General features: G+C 42.5%; 1 protein-coding gene across 4 annotated transcripts in view; it reads right to left on the reverse strand.

Moving 5' to 3' along the window:
• Nucleotides 1-43: 43 nt before the first annotated feature.
• Nucleotides 44-15,818, reverse strand: part of syne1b (spectrin repeat containing, nuclear envelope 1b) — a 76,709-nt gene continuing 60,934 nt past the window's right edge. For 3 of the 4 annotated variants that reach the window (XM_069661402.1, XM_069661403.1, XM_069661400.1), the window contains 27 exons: nucleotides 15,595-15,741; nucleotides 15,352-15,506; nucleotides 14,973-15,120; nucleotides 14,792-14,886; nucleotides 14,441-14,675; nucleotides 13,829-14,023; nucleotides 13,438-13,563; nucleotides 13,060-13,215; nucleotides 12,326-12,484; nucleotides 11,664-11,830; nucleotides 11,409-11,571; nucleotides 10,887-11,074; nucleotides 10,619-10,769; nucleotides 10,340-10,522; nucleotides 9,440-9,577; nucleotides 8,755-8,946; nucleotides 8,285-8,609; nucleotides 7,069-7,137; nucleotides 6,266-6,390; nucleotides 5,825-5,951; nucleotides 5,473-5,684; nucleotides 5,193-5,393; nucleotides 4,967-5,095; nucleotides 4,116-4,328; nucleotides 3,813-3,905; nucleotides 2,845-2,903; nucleotides 44-1,142 (listed from right to left, as the gene is read on the reverse strand). In XM_069661402.1, coding sequence (XP_069517503.1) covers nucleotides 902-1,142; nucleotides 2,845-2,903; nucleotides 3,813-3,905; nucleotides 4,116-4,328; nucleotides 4,967-5,095; nucleotides 5,193-5,393; nucleotides 5,473-5,684; nucleotides 5,825-5,951; nucleotides 6,266-6,390; nucleotides 7,069-7,137; nucleotides 8,285-8,609; nucleotides 8,755-8,946; nucleotides 9,440-9,577; nucleotides 10,340-10,522; nucleotides 10,619-10,769; nucleotides 10,887-11,074; nucleotides 11,409-11,571; nucleotides 11,664-11,830; nucleotides 12,326-12,484; nucleotides 13,060-13,215; nucleotides 13,438-13,563; nucleotides 13,829-14,023; nucleotides 14,441-14,675; nucleotides 14,792-14,886; nucleotides 14,973-15,120; nucleotides 15,352-15,506; nucleotides 15,595-15,741 — 4,392 coding nt within the window. In that variant the 3' untranslated portion in view covers nucleotides 44-901. The remainder of the gene's footprint in view (nucleotides 1,143-2,844; nucleotides 2,904-3,812; nucleotides 3,906-4,115; nucleotides 4,329-4,966; nucleotides 5,096-5,192; nucleotides 5,394-5,472; nucleotides 5,685-5,824; nucleotides 5,952-6,265; nucleotides 6,391-7,068; nucleotides 7,138-8,284; nucleotides 8,610-8,754; nucleotides 8,947-9,439; nucleotides 9,578-10,339; nucleotides 10,523-10,618; nucleotides 10,770-10,886; nucleotides 11,075-11,408; nucleotides 11,572-11,663; nucleotides 11,831-12,325; nucleotides 12,485-13,059; nucleotides 13,216-13,437; nucleotides 13,564-13,828; nucleotides 14,024-14,440; nucleotides 14,676-14,791; nucleotides 14,887-14,972; nucleotides 15,121-15,351; nucleotides 15,507-15,594; nucleotides 15,742-15,818) is intronic. The other variant, XM_069661401.1, reaches the window with a different exon arrangement.

Genomic DNA, 15,818 nt, shown 5'->3' on the forward strand with positions numbered 1-15,818 from the left:
AGAAATAAGATCACATAAAAAATCCAATAAAAAGACAAATATCAAAATGAGGATTTGGCATTCATTGTTTTCCTTGGGCGCATATACATATATTTCTCATATTCATATATACATGTTAAATAACCCCAGACTGTTATACATTTGATATGGAATAGACAGTCATACAAAATATACAGTAGTTCTATATATCATAATTCTCGGTCATAAAGTCTTATTTTATATTTTGTTTAAAAAATAAAACAGCAAAATGTATAAAGACCATGAATGAGCGACGTTAAAGGTTAATCTCTTGAATTGTGTCTCCATATTAAAACACACAGCTTGGCTTAAATCAATCTGACATGAGTCAATGTAGTTAAAATGGATTGTTTACCACGGACACAAATGAGGATGTAAGTAAGTAAAAGCGATGATCAGAACTGCATGCCGAAGTACACGTAAAAAAATATTGCAGTGTGAGATAAATTAAATGTTATTTTTTTGTTTTCTTTTTTTTTAAACAAATTTTTGAGTTACAAGCAAATTCACAGGCTAAATTTCAGCATTTAACTTTGGTGCTATCCACTGACAGATCTGCTCAGAGAAATACAACACGTATACGCCGCTGAGTCGATCTTCAGTCCATTCATCCAGAAGTGTCCACTGTGGGCAAAAAGTTTCTTCAGCTTTGTCACACCAAAGACGTTCCTTATTCGACAGCATTACACAGAGTAACATAGTGAGATGCTTGATCCTATGTGCTACACATGTAGATATTAACTGTAGATGGCAGCTGATTTTCTGCAGCACAAATGGATGACCGAGATTAGTTTTTGCTCCATTTAAGGACATCAACGTGATACCAATTCAAGTCATACTGATGCACGAATACTGAAATTAAATGCTCTCTCAGCTTGTCAGTCTACACTGGAGGTGGTCCGTTAGTGTAGCTCAGCATCGGGTATAACGAGTTGGCAAAGTTGTTGGACTGAGTGCAGTAGTCCTCCTCAGACAGCGGCAGCAGGAAGGCAAAGACCACTAAGAGGAGCAGGAAGAACTGGAAAGGCAGCGCGACCCAGAGGACGCGCCACAGAAAGGAGGACCCACGACCCGGCGGTGTCTCTGACTCAGAAGGGAAGGAAGCGGATCCAGCGTCGCGAGACCTGCTCACACACATTCACAACGCAGCACAGACTGATGTTTAGTTACTCACGTCTATCAATAAGAAGAAGCTCCTGCTTTTTCCATCTGTGTGCCTAATTTCAGGCCTGTGTAATCAAATTATCATGGTGACCTTAAATGTGTGTTTCTGTGCTGTAAAAATAAACTCTGACAAATCAAATTAGTCTAATTTAATCCTCTGTAATCTAATTTCATTATCTCCAGAGCATCAGTGTTTAGGTGTGATCTACCAATTCTCAATCCAAATAAGATCTCAGTTCAGCAACAGAGGAACTGCATGACAGTGCTTGACGTGAGCACCATGCTTTGTTTCAAAGACATCGCCAACACGGTTCAAAGCAATGTCAGGACAATGTTTCACATTGTGATCTACATGCTGACTGAGACTGGGGTGGGTAAACACACTTACAGAGACAGTCACAAAACATACTGTACAGTCCTACACCAAACAAATACATTTAATATGTGAGCTGGCATTCCTTTGCAAAGGATAAAAGACAAAGGGCATGCTGCAAGAATCAGCTGAATAATCAGATATTTTCATAAAGGACTCTTTAAAGTTTGTGTCCTGAAGAAAAATGCAAAGCATGCTGAGGCAAAGAGAGCATAGCAATCAGAAATAGCTTCTTTGAGAAGGTAGTTTAGCTAAGCTTCTTTAAAAGGAATAGTTTGGGAAATAGGTTAATATGTTTTCTTTCTGGGAGTTAGATGAGAAGATTGATACAACTCTCAAGTCTGTGCGTAAAATACAAAGCTAGAGCCTAGAGACAATAAGCTTAGCACGCTAGCAAGGGCTATAAAACAGGTTAACAAATAAGCCTATTCCCCAAAATGTAATGCTGTTAATTTAATAGTATAATTCATAGTCACCATCACCCTCAGTGAAAACTGTCTTCTTTAGCCTCAAAGGGAATTAGATTACCTTCACCTACCTCGTGTGCTTAATTAGTAGGAAAATGGCTGAATGTATTAAAATAAAGTGACCCCTGACTCTGGAAATGCATGGACATTAGTGATGCTTGATTTACACTTCTATTTCTTTCAGTACTGTTACCAAATGTGCCCCTTACCACTTCACATATGGAGACCTGAGAGGCAAGACTCACAGATGACAGACTGAGGGGGGGTTGGAGATGGTGGATAGTAGGTGAAATAGCAGCAGAAGAAGAAGAAATGTCACACACAGGAGCGAGGGAAAGAGAGCGAGAGAGAAAGAGAAACTGCAGCCTTTGCATTGTTCATTGCAGACATTTACTGGCTCGGCAATTGGAGAGAAAAAAAAGAGTGTGTGTGTGTGTGCTCAGTAACAGCGAGGGAAAGTTAGATGTAGAGCAGTATTTGTGTTATACGTCAGAAATGCCCTCCGGTTAGCGATATTAAGCAGCCGAGGACATTGGCGGAGAAGAGGCCTTGCACCATTCCTTGTGAAAGTCCTTTTTCAAGGATGTGTGGGCTGCATTTCACCTCATCCCCTAGCCTACACAGAGCGTCTAGACTGACAGAAGATGATGGAATTCACTATCATGAGCTGCTTAGGGTTAATGACCATATTTTTATTCTTCAAAATACAGCTGTTGTTTAAGACTCAGGGGATTAGAGAGGGCATGAATGGGCCTCCAAGTGCATCATGGGATGATGAGTTCCATTATCTTCTGGGTGTGCTAGAAACCAACAGAAAGGTACCTGCGGTGTGGACTGCTCACAGAGGGTCCAGGCTGTGACAGACTACATTTGCCCCGTTGCTGTTTGCAATGAACAGGGGGGGGAGGGTAAAAGAAAGAAAGTATGTTTCAGTCCAGGCAAATCAAGACAAAGCTACCGATGAAAAGAAAATCCCAAAATGAAAGAAGAGCAGCGACAAAATCATACGTGAAGGTGATAGATTTTGTAACCCTTGACAACAAGGAATCTGGCTTTTCAAAGTGCACGACTACTTTGAAGTGCTCCGGCTCATGATTGCAACAAACTGTCTGCAGATAGGAGGCTACAAATTACGCAGTGTGATGCATGAATTACTTAGAAAACAGTGACATTTAGTAACATATAACATATAATAATAAGCAGCAGCATACTTATTTGGACTGATATTTGAATAAGTCATGAATTAAAACTGTCATGCTTTCTCCATCATAAAACAACATTTTCTACTCTTCTTTTATAAAAGTAACATTTTTATATTAGCCAGTATTCCTGAGCTTAACACTACAGGGATCAAACTAGAGTGAGATTAGAGGAAAGTCTAGTGGGAGAAAAGATTTGTAGGATAGAAGTTTTTTAAGTGTTGAAATACTGGAAGAGAGAAAGAAACAAAGAACTGAAAAAGTCATCCAAGAAAGAGGAGGAGGAAGTTAAAGAAGTTAGAAGGGAAGGATTCGCCCCCAGTTCTCTGGCAGGGTTTGCTCTGGGAATAGACAACATGCAAATAGAATAAAAGGCTCGGAAAAAAGTTCAGAATTCAGAGGGAGGGAGTGTAAAGCGGGTTGTGGATGTGTGGAGAGGTGTGAGGAGGAGATATCTTGGGATGGCAAAGGTGAACATGGCCTTCAACAGGGCATTTGGGGCACAGGTTATTCTATTCTCTGTCTCAGAGGGGTAACCAAAAAGACCTGGCGTCTCACAGGGCAGCATGTACTGGGAGGTGTGTACGTTACCGATCGCCGCCGACTTGGTGTGCTCCTTCCTGATACAGGACTGAGGGAGCCAGATGTGTCCAGTTCATCAGCAGACGACCAAGATGACAGATCCTGACGAAGGCAATGTTTACATGAAACGAGACAAAGAAAGAGTCAGGGATATCTGGCCCGATAAAAAGTCTGATAAAAAGTTGATATAAAAATCTTTACATAACATTTCAGAAATGTCCTTATACTACTTAATTCCCCCCCAAAATGTGACCTTATAACATCTAATAATCCTGCACAGGTACGTTAAGTTTACAGTAAGTGAAGTCCCACCTGTTGGCTGCTTGTGATGTCCAGGATCTTAGCCAGCTCTCTGAGGTCTCGCGTTACTTCCTTCAGCAGCAGTTTGAGGCGGTTCCCGATAACATGAACCTTCTCCTTGGCCTCCAGACAGTCGCTGCCCTGAGAGTTGACCAGCAACTGCAGGGACATGTCCTGAAGGGAGGCCACTTTGAGCTGCGAGTCCAGCAGCTCCTGGCGGATTTGCTGTTGGGATAATGAATTTGAGTCTTGAGTAATTGAAGAGTTGAATACAGCCCTTTTATATTTTTAAAAAAGTTGTGACACTATCAGGGACAACATCAGCATCATCTCCATGGCTGGGCCTGTCTGCTTTTAAACTGCAGCGTACCAAGGACAGGCTGAACAACACGTTTTCAGATTGGCAGGTTTGAGACGTCACAAACCTAAGGAGCTAATCCCTTTCATGCATATCGTTATGTGCAACCTATGGCAACCACTTCGGCCCTGCACGAGCCAGCTATCGTAATTTTTGCAAACTCACTACTGACTACTAATGTTAACGTTACTACTGCTAATTACTACATTTGAAGCTAGCTACCTTTCAACAAGTTGCCAATAAACGACGGCAGAGACGTGTTTTGTTTTCCCAAATGAGGGGGGCAGTTGGACAATTGCACAGTGGGCAGGGCCTATGCAGATTCAGGAATTTTTAATGAGGGAGAAGGAGGAGATGCCTTGACCAGCTCCATGACTGGAGCTGGTCTTTAAATGTTCTAGTGTTTGTACTTAACTTAGTTTAAATTAAATGTTGTTCCCGAACTGATCATACTTACAATAAATAACAATAACATGCATGCATCATAAATATTTTAGTTCTGTACCGTAAGTGTTTTATGATGCTCATGGAGGGTGTCACTGTCCTGGATAGGGTCAATGGGAACCACCTCGTTCCTCCTGCGGTCAATGTTTTCCAACCAGAGCAGCAGGCCGTGGCTCATCTCATGGAAGTCCTGTTAATCACAAGTGGAGCATTACAGAAGTTAGTTACAGCTCATTGAAACAATCTGTCACAACTTTAAGGGTCTGACGATGAAGACAGGCACTTACTTGACATTGCATGAGAGCTTCCTGTAATGAGGACCTCCACTCCTCTAACGAGCTGCCCAGTTTGTCCCAGTGGTTGTTCATGTCTTTCAGTTTGGCCTGAAGCTCTCGGGACTCCTCTGTGTCTGACTGGACAAACTCAGTGCTGCACAGGTTGATGGAGAGCACGATAGCCTTTCGCTTGTCGTAAGCCTTCTGCAGCTCCTGTTGACAAACATGTAACAGTTAATGAATGCAGTCGTCCAGAGAATATACTAAGTGGTGTCACAAAGAGAAATGATACCTTGAGCTTTTTGATGCGCTGCTCAATCGTCTGGATGTCTGTGCTGAGGTCCAGCCTCTGCTGCTTCTCCAGCTCTTCCTCTGTCTCTCCCAGCCAGGTCCAAACTTTGTTCAGGTCAGAGTTCAGCTGCTGCCACTGCTGCTGGTTCTGTTTGGTGCGTATCTCTTTACTGAGGTCCTGAGCCTGCAGGAGCTCCCAGCGCTCAATCACTCCTAGATTGAAGAGAAAAAAATTGTCAAGCAAATGGATAAAAGCTGGCAAAATGTACACATTTCAACCTCTTCCTTTTATAAGACAAATATATGGTAATGTAGGATGCATGCGTACAGGACAGGTTAAACTGTAGTATTACCTGATGTCTGGGACTCTGAGCTACTGGGATCTGCCAGTCCAGACACCGTGTCTTCCTCCTCCTTCAGCTCAAAGCCCATCCTCTTTACTGTGTCGATGCTGCCCCGACACTCACCCAGCAGCCGCATCTACAGAAAGGCTCTTTGTTAGGTTACAGGCATAACTGTCTATGGTACAGATTACATTTCACATCTAAGGATAATATATACAGTTTAACTTTATGACAGCATTTTTAAGAAGATAATCCAGTGAGCACTACTGTTTAGGTAAAGTAATATATTGGCTGATTGTGTGCGAATAAATACACTCAACTTTGCTTAAAACATAAATAAACAATAGCATATTTAAGTGTTACACAAATGTGTTGGTTATAATATCACCTTATGTACAGTTTTGTGCATTTCTTTTAAAGAAGCTTAGCTGATTTTAGAGTAACACGTACATATCCCATGTAGGAGGCATCCATTTCGGAGCTTGTGGGTGTGCGACTGCGGCTGCTTTCAGTCGGTAAGGTGAAACGGCTGACGTCTAGAGGGTGAATATTTAAGTCCGTGGAGGCAGCATCTCCTGTAGAAACCACATCGACTGGAGATTAGAATCAAATATCGATCATAATGGTTACTTAAGATATGCTTAAAACCCAAAATGAGGCCCTGTTCAGACAGAGAAACCCAAGACAAGAATGGTTTCCTGACCACTTGTCACTTAAGGCTATTGCAGTTTGAAAATTGCACTAGGCATGCTCTGTGGGAAATACATCACCAGCAAGACAGAGCTGAAAAGCATTTTTCTTACACAGTGTGTCTCTGTGTGAAAGGAGCCTATGAAACATTTACTTAAGACCCTTTAAATCCCTCCAGAAAAAACTTCAGACTTCTATTAGACAATAAAACAACATGCTTTTCTGAAACACAAAATGCACATCAAAACAATCTGAAGAGGTTAGCTACACAGCACACTGCAAACAAAAGTGAAAAAGCCAGTTAGAAAGAAGGGTTAGGCTGAATTCCATTTCAGTGCTGCTGAATTAAAGCAAAACCAGCGAATTAAAGATGTAAAAATGGAATTGACCCTATCCCCCTGGTGTTAGAAAGTGGTAACGACAGTGTGCCCAAAGTGTGTGTAAGAGAAAATCAACACAAATCAAAGCAGGTGAATAAGGCTACAAGTGTGGTATCACTCAGATTGCAGCTGTTATTTCTGGCCCCAAACACTTGTGGCATGCTGGGGTCTGCTGATGCCTACCAGTGGAGGACCTCAGTGTTTTTTCTGTTAGTTTAACATAGGCCTCAGGGCTCTCTGGGATCACTACATCTGGAAGAGACATTGTACAGTACACACATTCAGCAGTGGGCAATACACTGTTTGACTCCATGTACTGATTAACCTGATATCAATGTGCTGTTTTTACATTGCTTTATGCAACAACAGATGGGTGGAGTTGTCAAACAGATAACTTATATCTTACAGGAAAATACACTTTATTGACAATATGTTGCTTACATAACAAACCTTACATATCTAAATGGCTAAATAAACCATGTCAGTTAGAAAAATGTTCCTTGGTTGGTGCCTTAAACTATGGCTATGGAGTTATCTTTGGTTTCAGAGTCTTGCTAACATTTAGTGCTTAAAGTAATAATCTTGAACACAATGGTGATGAAAGCCTCTGCATTTGCAGCATTACGGACTGGATGTCTGTGGCAATGTTCACGGAAAAAAAATCACAAGCGGCGCCCAGTTAGTGACGCGTTTTCCATCACCCAGCAGTGGTCGGTCTGCCAGAGAGGGTAGGCGGAGCTAAGCGGCTGCTTTTCCGCTCTCTGCAAGTATTGCGAGTAAACAGTAATCTACTATGGCTGAACAAACAAAGATCGAAGACGAGAGATACAACTTCAAAAATAAGTGAAAATCGAAAAAGAAACAAATTCGTCGCTCAGATGAAGGATTGTTCGGATATTTGAAGTGTGCTCCTGCAATTACCGTTTATCGCCATAGGTGCCGCCAAAGAGAACAAAACTGAGCCCTTCGAGATTACCACTTTAAACTCTTTTATTTTCCTCTGTGATGAGGGTAGAGTACAAAGTCAGCCAATCAAAGCACCTTTGTATTGTTTGGCATTTAGTGTATTGCTCAAGTACACTTAAGCCTATATAATAACCTGCTATATGCATTGTTTTTAAGTTTTTATGACTGTTATTTGATCTTTGTCTTCTCCTTGATAGATTATTTACAATTATTCAAGTGAAGGGAAAATCATCTTTGGTAGAACCTGCAACCTGTGACAAAGGATGGAAACTAGATTCTACTTTAGGGGTCTTAAGAAAAGTTGTGAACCCCTGGATTTTGTTTTGTACTTCTCAAAAATAACCATAATACACCACTGTTCTAAATCTCACATCACTTAAGTCTCAATTGCCACTTTAATTCTAAACAGAATTTCATGTGTTTAGAAACTAACCTGAAAGGGCTGAGGCAGGCCGCGGGAAGTCTCCCTCCTCGCTCTGCTGCTCTCTCAGGGCCCTGCTGGCGCTCTCCAGCCCGCGGCTCAGGTCGTAGTCATGGTCCCACTCCAGAGGGATGGAGTCCACACTGGCCGGCGTGTCCCTGCCGGAGCGCTCAGTCCGAAACTGGGCCGCCAGGGAGGCTGAGCGGCCGGAGGAAGGCAGAGGTGACAGGAAGCCATCCCCCAAACGCTCGTTCCATGGCAGGCTGGATAAGTCACCGGGCTCGTCCAGCTCCAGCTCACGGTCAGAGAATGACACTTCTGTATCATCGTCTGCAAGCTGCAGAAAAAGTTTTGTGATATAATCAGTTTGTGCTGACGATTTGAATGTTGAAAAGATAATACTTAGGCCTGGGATCAAGGCATAATAGATTGTTAAATTATAGATCATAGCATCTTTGCGTTCTCATAATGTCAGGACTTACAGGAAGACGAATTAGCTTTTTATAGTAGCGCTCCACACGGCCAAACACTTCCTGACAGTAGCGCTGCAGCTCTTCCAGCTCCTCCTCGATGACGGCAGCATCCAGAGGCTCGCTCTTCTCTATCAGCGTCTCTCCCTGGTGGAAGATGTGCTCGATCTTGGCAGTAGTGAGGGCGATCTCTTGTTGGAACGACTGTGAGACCAGAGGAGGAAGAGCACAGATAAACAAGTCTCCATTAATTCTGTTTTTCATGCTAAACACAAGGTTCTTTCACACTCTTAATTTCATAAAGCACAACCTTTTCCAATAATCCTGATTGGATTTAGTCATTTTAAATGTTCAGAATGACATGTGGCATATTGCAATAAAACAATTTCAGTTTAGATGCTATTCATTGCAAATGTAATAATATAAGAGATAACAGGGGGCTAAAACCATGGGAAATATGTAGATAAGGGGCTTTCTATAATTATACAAACATTTCAAGAGGCAAGAATTCCAAATTATCACTCAAAACGTATAAAGGCCAGCTGCACAAGATGACAGATACTTTAAGAAAATGTTGCAAATGTTCAGGAAGTTTCAAGCCATAATAGATATCAACACAAATCTGGTATGTTGTGAAAACGTAAAGAATTAAGTTACTGCAAATACTGTTCAGACCATGTGGTTCAGACAAACCTACCCTGAGTTGTTTGATCTTGGCCTGAATGTCACACTCGGAGAAGTGCTCGATGTTGGTCAGCTGCAGGTCCATCTCTGTCAGCCACACCAGGATGCCGTCTCTGGCTGTCTCAAACTCCTCTCTCTGACTAATAAAGTGCTGCGAGTTTGGAACAGACATGCAGATGTTAGTATGATCTACACTTGTACAATGTCTAAGTGATAATTTCAAAGATTTTCATTTAGTTTAGTTAAGTCACTATCTATCGCCTAATGAGGTAACACAATGGTGATTGAGCCTATGGCCCACTGATGAAAGCCTTTGCATTTGCAGTATATAGTATTATTACAGATTGGGTGTCTGGTGCGACTTTCGCGGAAAAAATCAAAAGCGGCGCCCAGTTAGTGACGCGTTTTCCATCACCCAGCAGTGGTTGGTCTGCCAGAGAGGGTAGGCGAGTTCTCTGCAAGTGTTGCGAGTAAACAGTAATCTACTATGGCTGAACCAACAAAGAAAAGATCAATCACGACAGATACAACTTCAACAATAAGTGAAAATCCAAAAAAGAAACAAACTCGACGCTCAGATGAAGCAAACAGTCTGAAAAGGAAAGCGACCGTCAGCCAGGAAAATCAAGAGTTACAACTGGAGCCAACCGTGGACGTCTGGTTAAATTTGGAAGTGTGCTCCCACAATTAATGTTTTTCACCATTAGGTGGTGCCAAGGAGAAAACGAAACTGAAATCTATAATGTTTGTCAAATGAATCAAGCTGAACAGAGCATTCTCTGTGGCTTTATGGCTTCACGAGGCGTGACACACAGATGCTACAATTTTTAGAAAAAACTGTGAAGATGCATCCAGAAAATGAAATTTGATTTGAATTAAATAAATAAAAATATTAAGGTATTGATACATGTACCTTGAGCCTGCGGAGGATTGATGCCACCCTCTTCTGCAGGTTGTCCCATCGCTGATTGGCGTCGTGAGCCATCTCCCTCAGACGACAGGAAGAGTCAGTGCGGTTTTCTCTTGCCAGGCGGCGGTATTGCTTGTTGATTAACTCGAGTTGGGTTAGGCTTTCATGGACTTGCCTTTGGAAGGCCTACAGAAAGATAGATTTGTGTAATATGTTAAAAATCAACGGTGCCACTCTCCTGTCTGTTTTTCTGATAGTTTACGCAGAAAACTTCTGCAATACCTCAAATTTCTTCAGTTCCTCCTTGGCAACAGTGTACAGAACACCAGAGGAGTTGGGCAGAGCAGCAGTCTTTTCTGAAGTGGCCAGCCACTCCTCAAATCGTGCAAAGTCATCTAGGAATTTCTGCCATAAACGCCACGTCTCCTCAATCCTTGAAAAGCAGAACATTATGAGAATATAGTTAGGAAAAATTACACACAATAAATGTCTGTTTTTCAAGTATACTGTAGGCTCTTTTTGTTTTCATCGGTTATATCTGACATCTTACTTGATTCTCCTCTCCATAGACAAGGCACAGATGCTCCTCCAGCGGCGATCAAGGCTACGAGTTGCTTGCTGGATGGAGTCGCACTCTGCGTCGGTGGCGCAGGCGTCGCAGTCGTGCAGAAGCACCTCACAGAGATTCAGCACAGAGGCGACTCCGGTACTGTGTTTCTCTATGTCACGCTGAAGCTCCTGAGAGGCGAGAAAAAAAGACAACAGAATTAGATTAAATGAGTCTTGTAATAAGAGAGTGAACAGGAGAGGAGAAAGATGATAATAACAACATTATTTCAGGTCTGCATTTGCCCTTTAATTCATTGTTGATTCATTGGAAGAAAAGCAGCTCCACAAATAGACAGTAAATGTGTGCTTTGCCAACAATGTGGCTCAACAACTAGGGAAATTACTCAGTGCTAAATTTGACATTGCAGGTTAACAGTGAATTCCTACAATACTATAATAACTTCTATTGAGCTGTATTGTACTATACTGTATTTTTCAGGCGTTGTGTGGTGCATTATTTTACCTGCTGCAGATCGAGCTTCCTCTGAATCTCCTGGAAGTCACAGGAGTCGTAGGCGATGGGTTTTGACAGCTCGGTCTCGATGTGAGCGAGCCAGGAGCGAAGGCTGCTCATGTTCTTATCCAGCTGCTGCACGGCCACCAGAGTTTCTCTCAGCTTCTTCACTCTGTCAAAACAATTAAACTCTGTCAGTACATCTAATGCAGGATATTCTAACAAATGATCAACAATAAGAAAAATCTGGGTGTGTCTGTTTACCGGGCTCCAATGAGATCCAGGAGGTGCTGCCAGCGGTCGCTGACTTTGTTTAGTTTCTGTTCGATTTCAGCTGCTTTGCTCTTGTGACTGGCTTTGGCGAGGCGCTCTCCCAGCTGGTGCAGGTGCAGCTTGTTCTCCTCAGCCACAGTGATCTCTTCCTGGTAGTCCTGCAACACAAACAGTGTGTAAAGGCAATTTTAAAAGGTTCAATGCTGTTATAAAGTGAAGGCTTGAGAACCAGAGTCAGTTATAATAAGTAATAGGATTTTAAAGAGTTAGTCTGAGTAGAGAGGAGCTATGAATGAGTCGGTCTGTGCTCAGGGCAAATGAATATGTAAGATCCAAACTGGAAATATATGAGTTAGGGTAACTGGAGCAGTCAGTCATACATAATTATTTAGTACAATTAAAATGTTCTATACTCGACTTTCTCAGCATATAAATCTTCGTAATTCGCACTCAATCAGTTTCAGCAGGATGTGACTTTAACTGAGGCAACAGATGAAACAAAGAGATATGATTGGTGCATCTCTGGGGGTAGTACCCAAAGCTTCCTAAATAAGACAACGAGAAATGCATCTTAATAATAACTAACTGTAGCAATACCAAATACTAAATTGTGCTTTTGTCTGAGTTGCTGGTGCTAGCATGTTTCTGTTTACCTTGCGGAGCTTCTCGATCATCTCCTCGATGCTGATGTCTCCGTTTTGGGACACCTTGCTCTCCATGTTGGTGAGCCACTCGCAGAGCTCCTTGTACTTCTCGTTGAACACGGTCCACTCATTCAGCTTCTCGCTCACCTGCTGCCTGCGCAGAGACAGCTGCAGAGGCACGGCATGACATATATTCAGTAAGGTGCATCAATCGTGCGTCAATCAATAGATGTAAGAAAACAACAAGTACATTCGTGTCAAAAAAGCCTGAAAAGGAAGCAGTGCTACAGAGATCTCTGCACAGTGACTGGTTCATTTGCATCCAGCAGCAGCCGTGTGCTTCTGTGCGTTTCCTGTCTGCGTATTTGATCTTCGCTACACAGGATGCAACACTGAAAAAAACATACCTTGAGGTTTCACTTTGCACGCCAAACCAACGGCTGTAGATGCTTTATGATTGTATTAAAGTGACCTTTTAAATAACAGTCTTTAGAACAGTGCATACTACGTTCACAGGTAACAACTATTTTAGCAATGTGGAATTAAAAAAGAGGAGGTTCTTTTAAACTGAAACTTCTTGCATCATCTTGTTAGAATATGAAATGACACCACCCAGACCAAATTGCAACAGGCTTATGATTTTGTTTGATACCAGCACCACCATTTGGTATCTCAAAGGAACTGCAGAGGCAAGACCAGTGTATTGGTGACAGTGATAGTGACATCTGTGTAGACGACTGTACCTGGTGGCAGATTTCGTCCCATTGTCTGTGCAGCAGCTCAATCCGCTCCTGCATGACTGAAAGGTCCTCAGCACTGATGTAGCAAGAGAGGGACTCTCTCAGCACATTCAGATGAGCCAGATCCCCAGTCCAGCCGTCAAATGTGTTTTCTAGGTCCTGTTGTTGTAACAAAAGGACGATTTTTAAGCCACTGAATTGATTGATTCAGGTTTTACCAATACATTCTTGTTTCAGGTCAGCCCAACAGATGAGGCAACATGTTAAAAATCTTTACAAGCAGAGGTACCCAAAGTGATTACAAATTGCAGTCTTGTATTTATGTTATGTTAAATTTCTGTTGTCTAAATCTATCACTTCATGAAAAAAAACCTCTCTTACGTTGCAGCGCATCTGCTCAGCTTGCAGATCCTCGTGGTGATCAGGAAGAGGCTGAGACAGCTGCCGTTTGAAAGCTCGGAGCTTTTCCAGCGATCCACCGATACCCTTCTCACACCTCTCCCAGTCCTGCACATGACACAAACAATGGTTGCAACTAAATCAGTGCTTTATAACTTTGAGTCAAACAGAAAAATTTGAGTTATTTTTCTATAATGACTTTTCTTGGTATTCAAACCACAAGTAAAAGCTTGTTGTGCCTCTTTGTGGAAGCTTTAAAAAAACAAAAGAAAGGATACAAACTTCCACCTACAAAACCACAACGGTTGTGGTTATAGTGTTGCATCAATGTTCCCTGTACACCCCCAAACTGCTGTCAATTCAACTGCTTTACCTTTAACAGGGTGGCAAGTTCTTTCTTCTGCTCATCCAGGCAGACGCTGGCATGTTTCCATCGCTCCTGTATGTCAGTCAGCTCTGCCTGCAGGGCCACCTCCGCCCGGCTGTCAGCCGACAGGAGCAGTTGTCTGCCGGCCTCCACTGTCAGGATGTAGCTGCCCTGCTGACGCTGCAGCACCTTTTCCTTCAGCTAAACCAGAAAGCAGAAGCAAATCAAAAATAATCTAATTTTTCAAACAACAGACATGTTAATCTCATGTCTAACGTATGTAAATGTACAGCTGCCTGTTTAGGGAGGGTTTTATCACATCTATAAGAGTAAGTCAGCCCTCCTTGCACCCTGTCTATGTCGCCCCCTGCTGTAGCTTGTACCTCAGTGTTTTCCAAGTAGTCTCTCTTTTCATTGATCAAGAGACTTAGATTTTTTTTGCCAGGATCCACGGCACAACCCTTCTTAGTCACCCTGAGTAAGATGCATTGGAACTTAAACCTTAATCAATGCAGGGACACTATGCCAGCTCAGTAGAGATTAGTGGACAAAACACAAATTCTGTGTCTTTCTGTCCAGCACCGTCTATAAATCTGAGATGTGATTTACACCATGTACCTGGACAGCATCCAGCATGGAGCGGGCTTGTTGCAGAGGCACTGTGGTGCCTGCCTGGAGGGCTTCTGCAGGGTGGGAGACCTCCACCAGCCATTTGCGCAGCTTCTCCACCATTTCTCTGTAGCGCTGCCACTGTCGGATCAGACCGTCAATGATGCCGCGCCTCTGTTGAGCGCGCCGCACTACGCCCTGCCACTGGTTACTCAGGAGGGCCAGCTTCAGATTGAACTCATCTCTGCAGAAGGGGAAATAAAATTGTCAATGGCAGGCTTGTTTTAGTAGTAAACAGAGACGAAAGGATTTACTAATATTGTATGAGATACCATATGCTGCAATGACTAACAGATTTACCTGTCATCTACTTGTCCCTGCTCTAACATCCTCTGTCCATCACTGATGATCGAGTGGAGGATTTGCTGCCGACTGAACATCTCTGCCTGGAACAACTGCAAGACAACACACCGATGATTATTAACTAAAACCTTTAAATAAGCAACAGTTTCAGAGACTTCTACTTCAAAAGGACTCCGACCTCATGAGCTTTTTGTTGCTCCATCAAGCTCTGGTAGTTCCCAGATATTTCCACCGCCAGATTCTCTTCTGTCTGGACCAAGAACTCCATCCATGTTTCACACTTCTCCAGGAAGGTCTGCTGCTGCAGCAGGAAGGACTGAAGTTTGCTGCATCGAATAAGAAAATAAAATATGTAGTTTTGACACCCACTCCTTTCATCATGACAGTAACATGCCACTGTCCTATAATTATTTACTTATTAAACCCTTTATGTCTGATGTTATTTGTGCCAATTAATTGAACCTTGCTGGTTTTTGGAATGAAATTTCAAAATGTATTTTCAGAAATGGATAAACTGTATTTTAAAACCCTTTTACTGCATCTTTTATGTGTCATACCTGAATCTCTCTGTGGTCTGTGCTGAGGCTGCGGACCAGCTTCTGTTCAGGTTCTGCATGCGCTTGATCTCTGAATCATTGAGAGGGAGCCTGTAACCCAGCTCATTAAGACGCTCCAGTTCGGGAGCCATACTGCTGAATTTCAGCATGAGCCTCTGTGAGAAGACAAAAGAGAAATGTTAACATTTTAGGGACAATAAGTAAAATAGATAATTTCAACTGTAAAAAAGAAACAGCAAATACCTTGAGCTCCTCCATGCGATCTTGGATGACTGTCAAGTCGGTGGAGCTGTTTGGATCTTGCACCTTCAGAGCCTCCTCAGCTTCAACGATCCAGCAGCCCAGTGAATCCAGCTGATCGTTAAATATTTCATAGTCTTGCACTCCAGTCTGGTGTGGAAAAAATGTCATCAGCCATAATTGTAAAACTCACAAGTCTGACTGGATAAATGACTCAAAAGTATTTG

Source organism: Semicossyphus pulcher, unplaced genomic scaffold (assembly GCF_022749685.1).
Source record: "Semicossyphus pulcher isolate SPU_LCO1_2020_fin unplaced genomic scaffold, fSemPul1.0.p SCAF_14, whole genome shotgun sequence".
NCBI classification, from domain to species: Eukaryota; Metazoa; Chordata; class Actinopteri; order Labriformes; family Labridae; genus Semicossyphus; species Semicossyphus pulcher.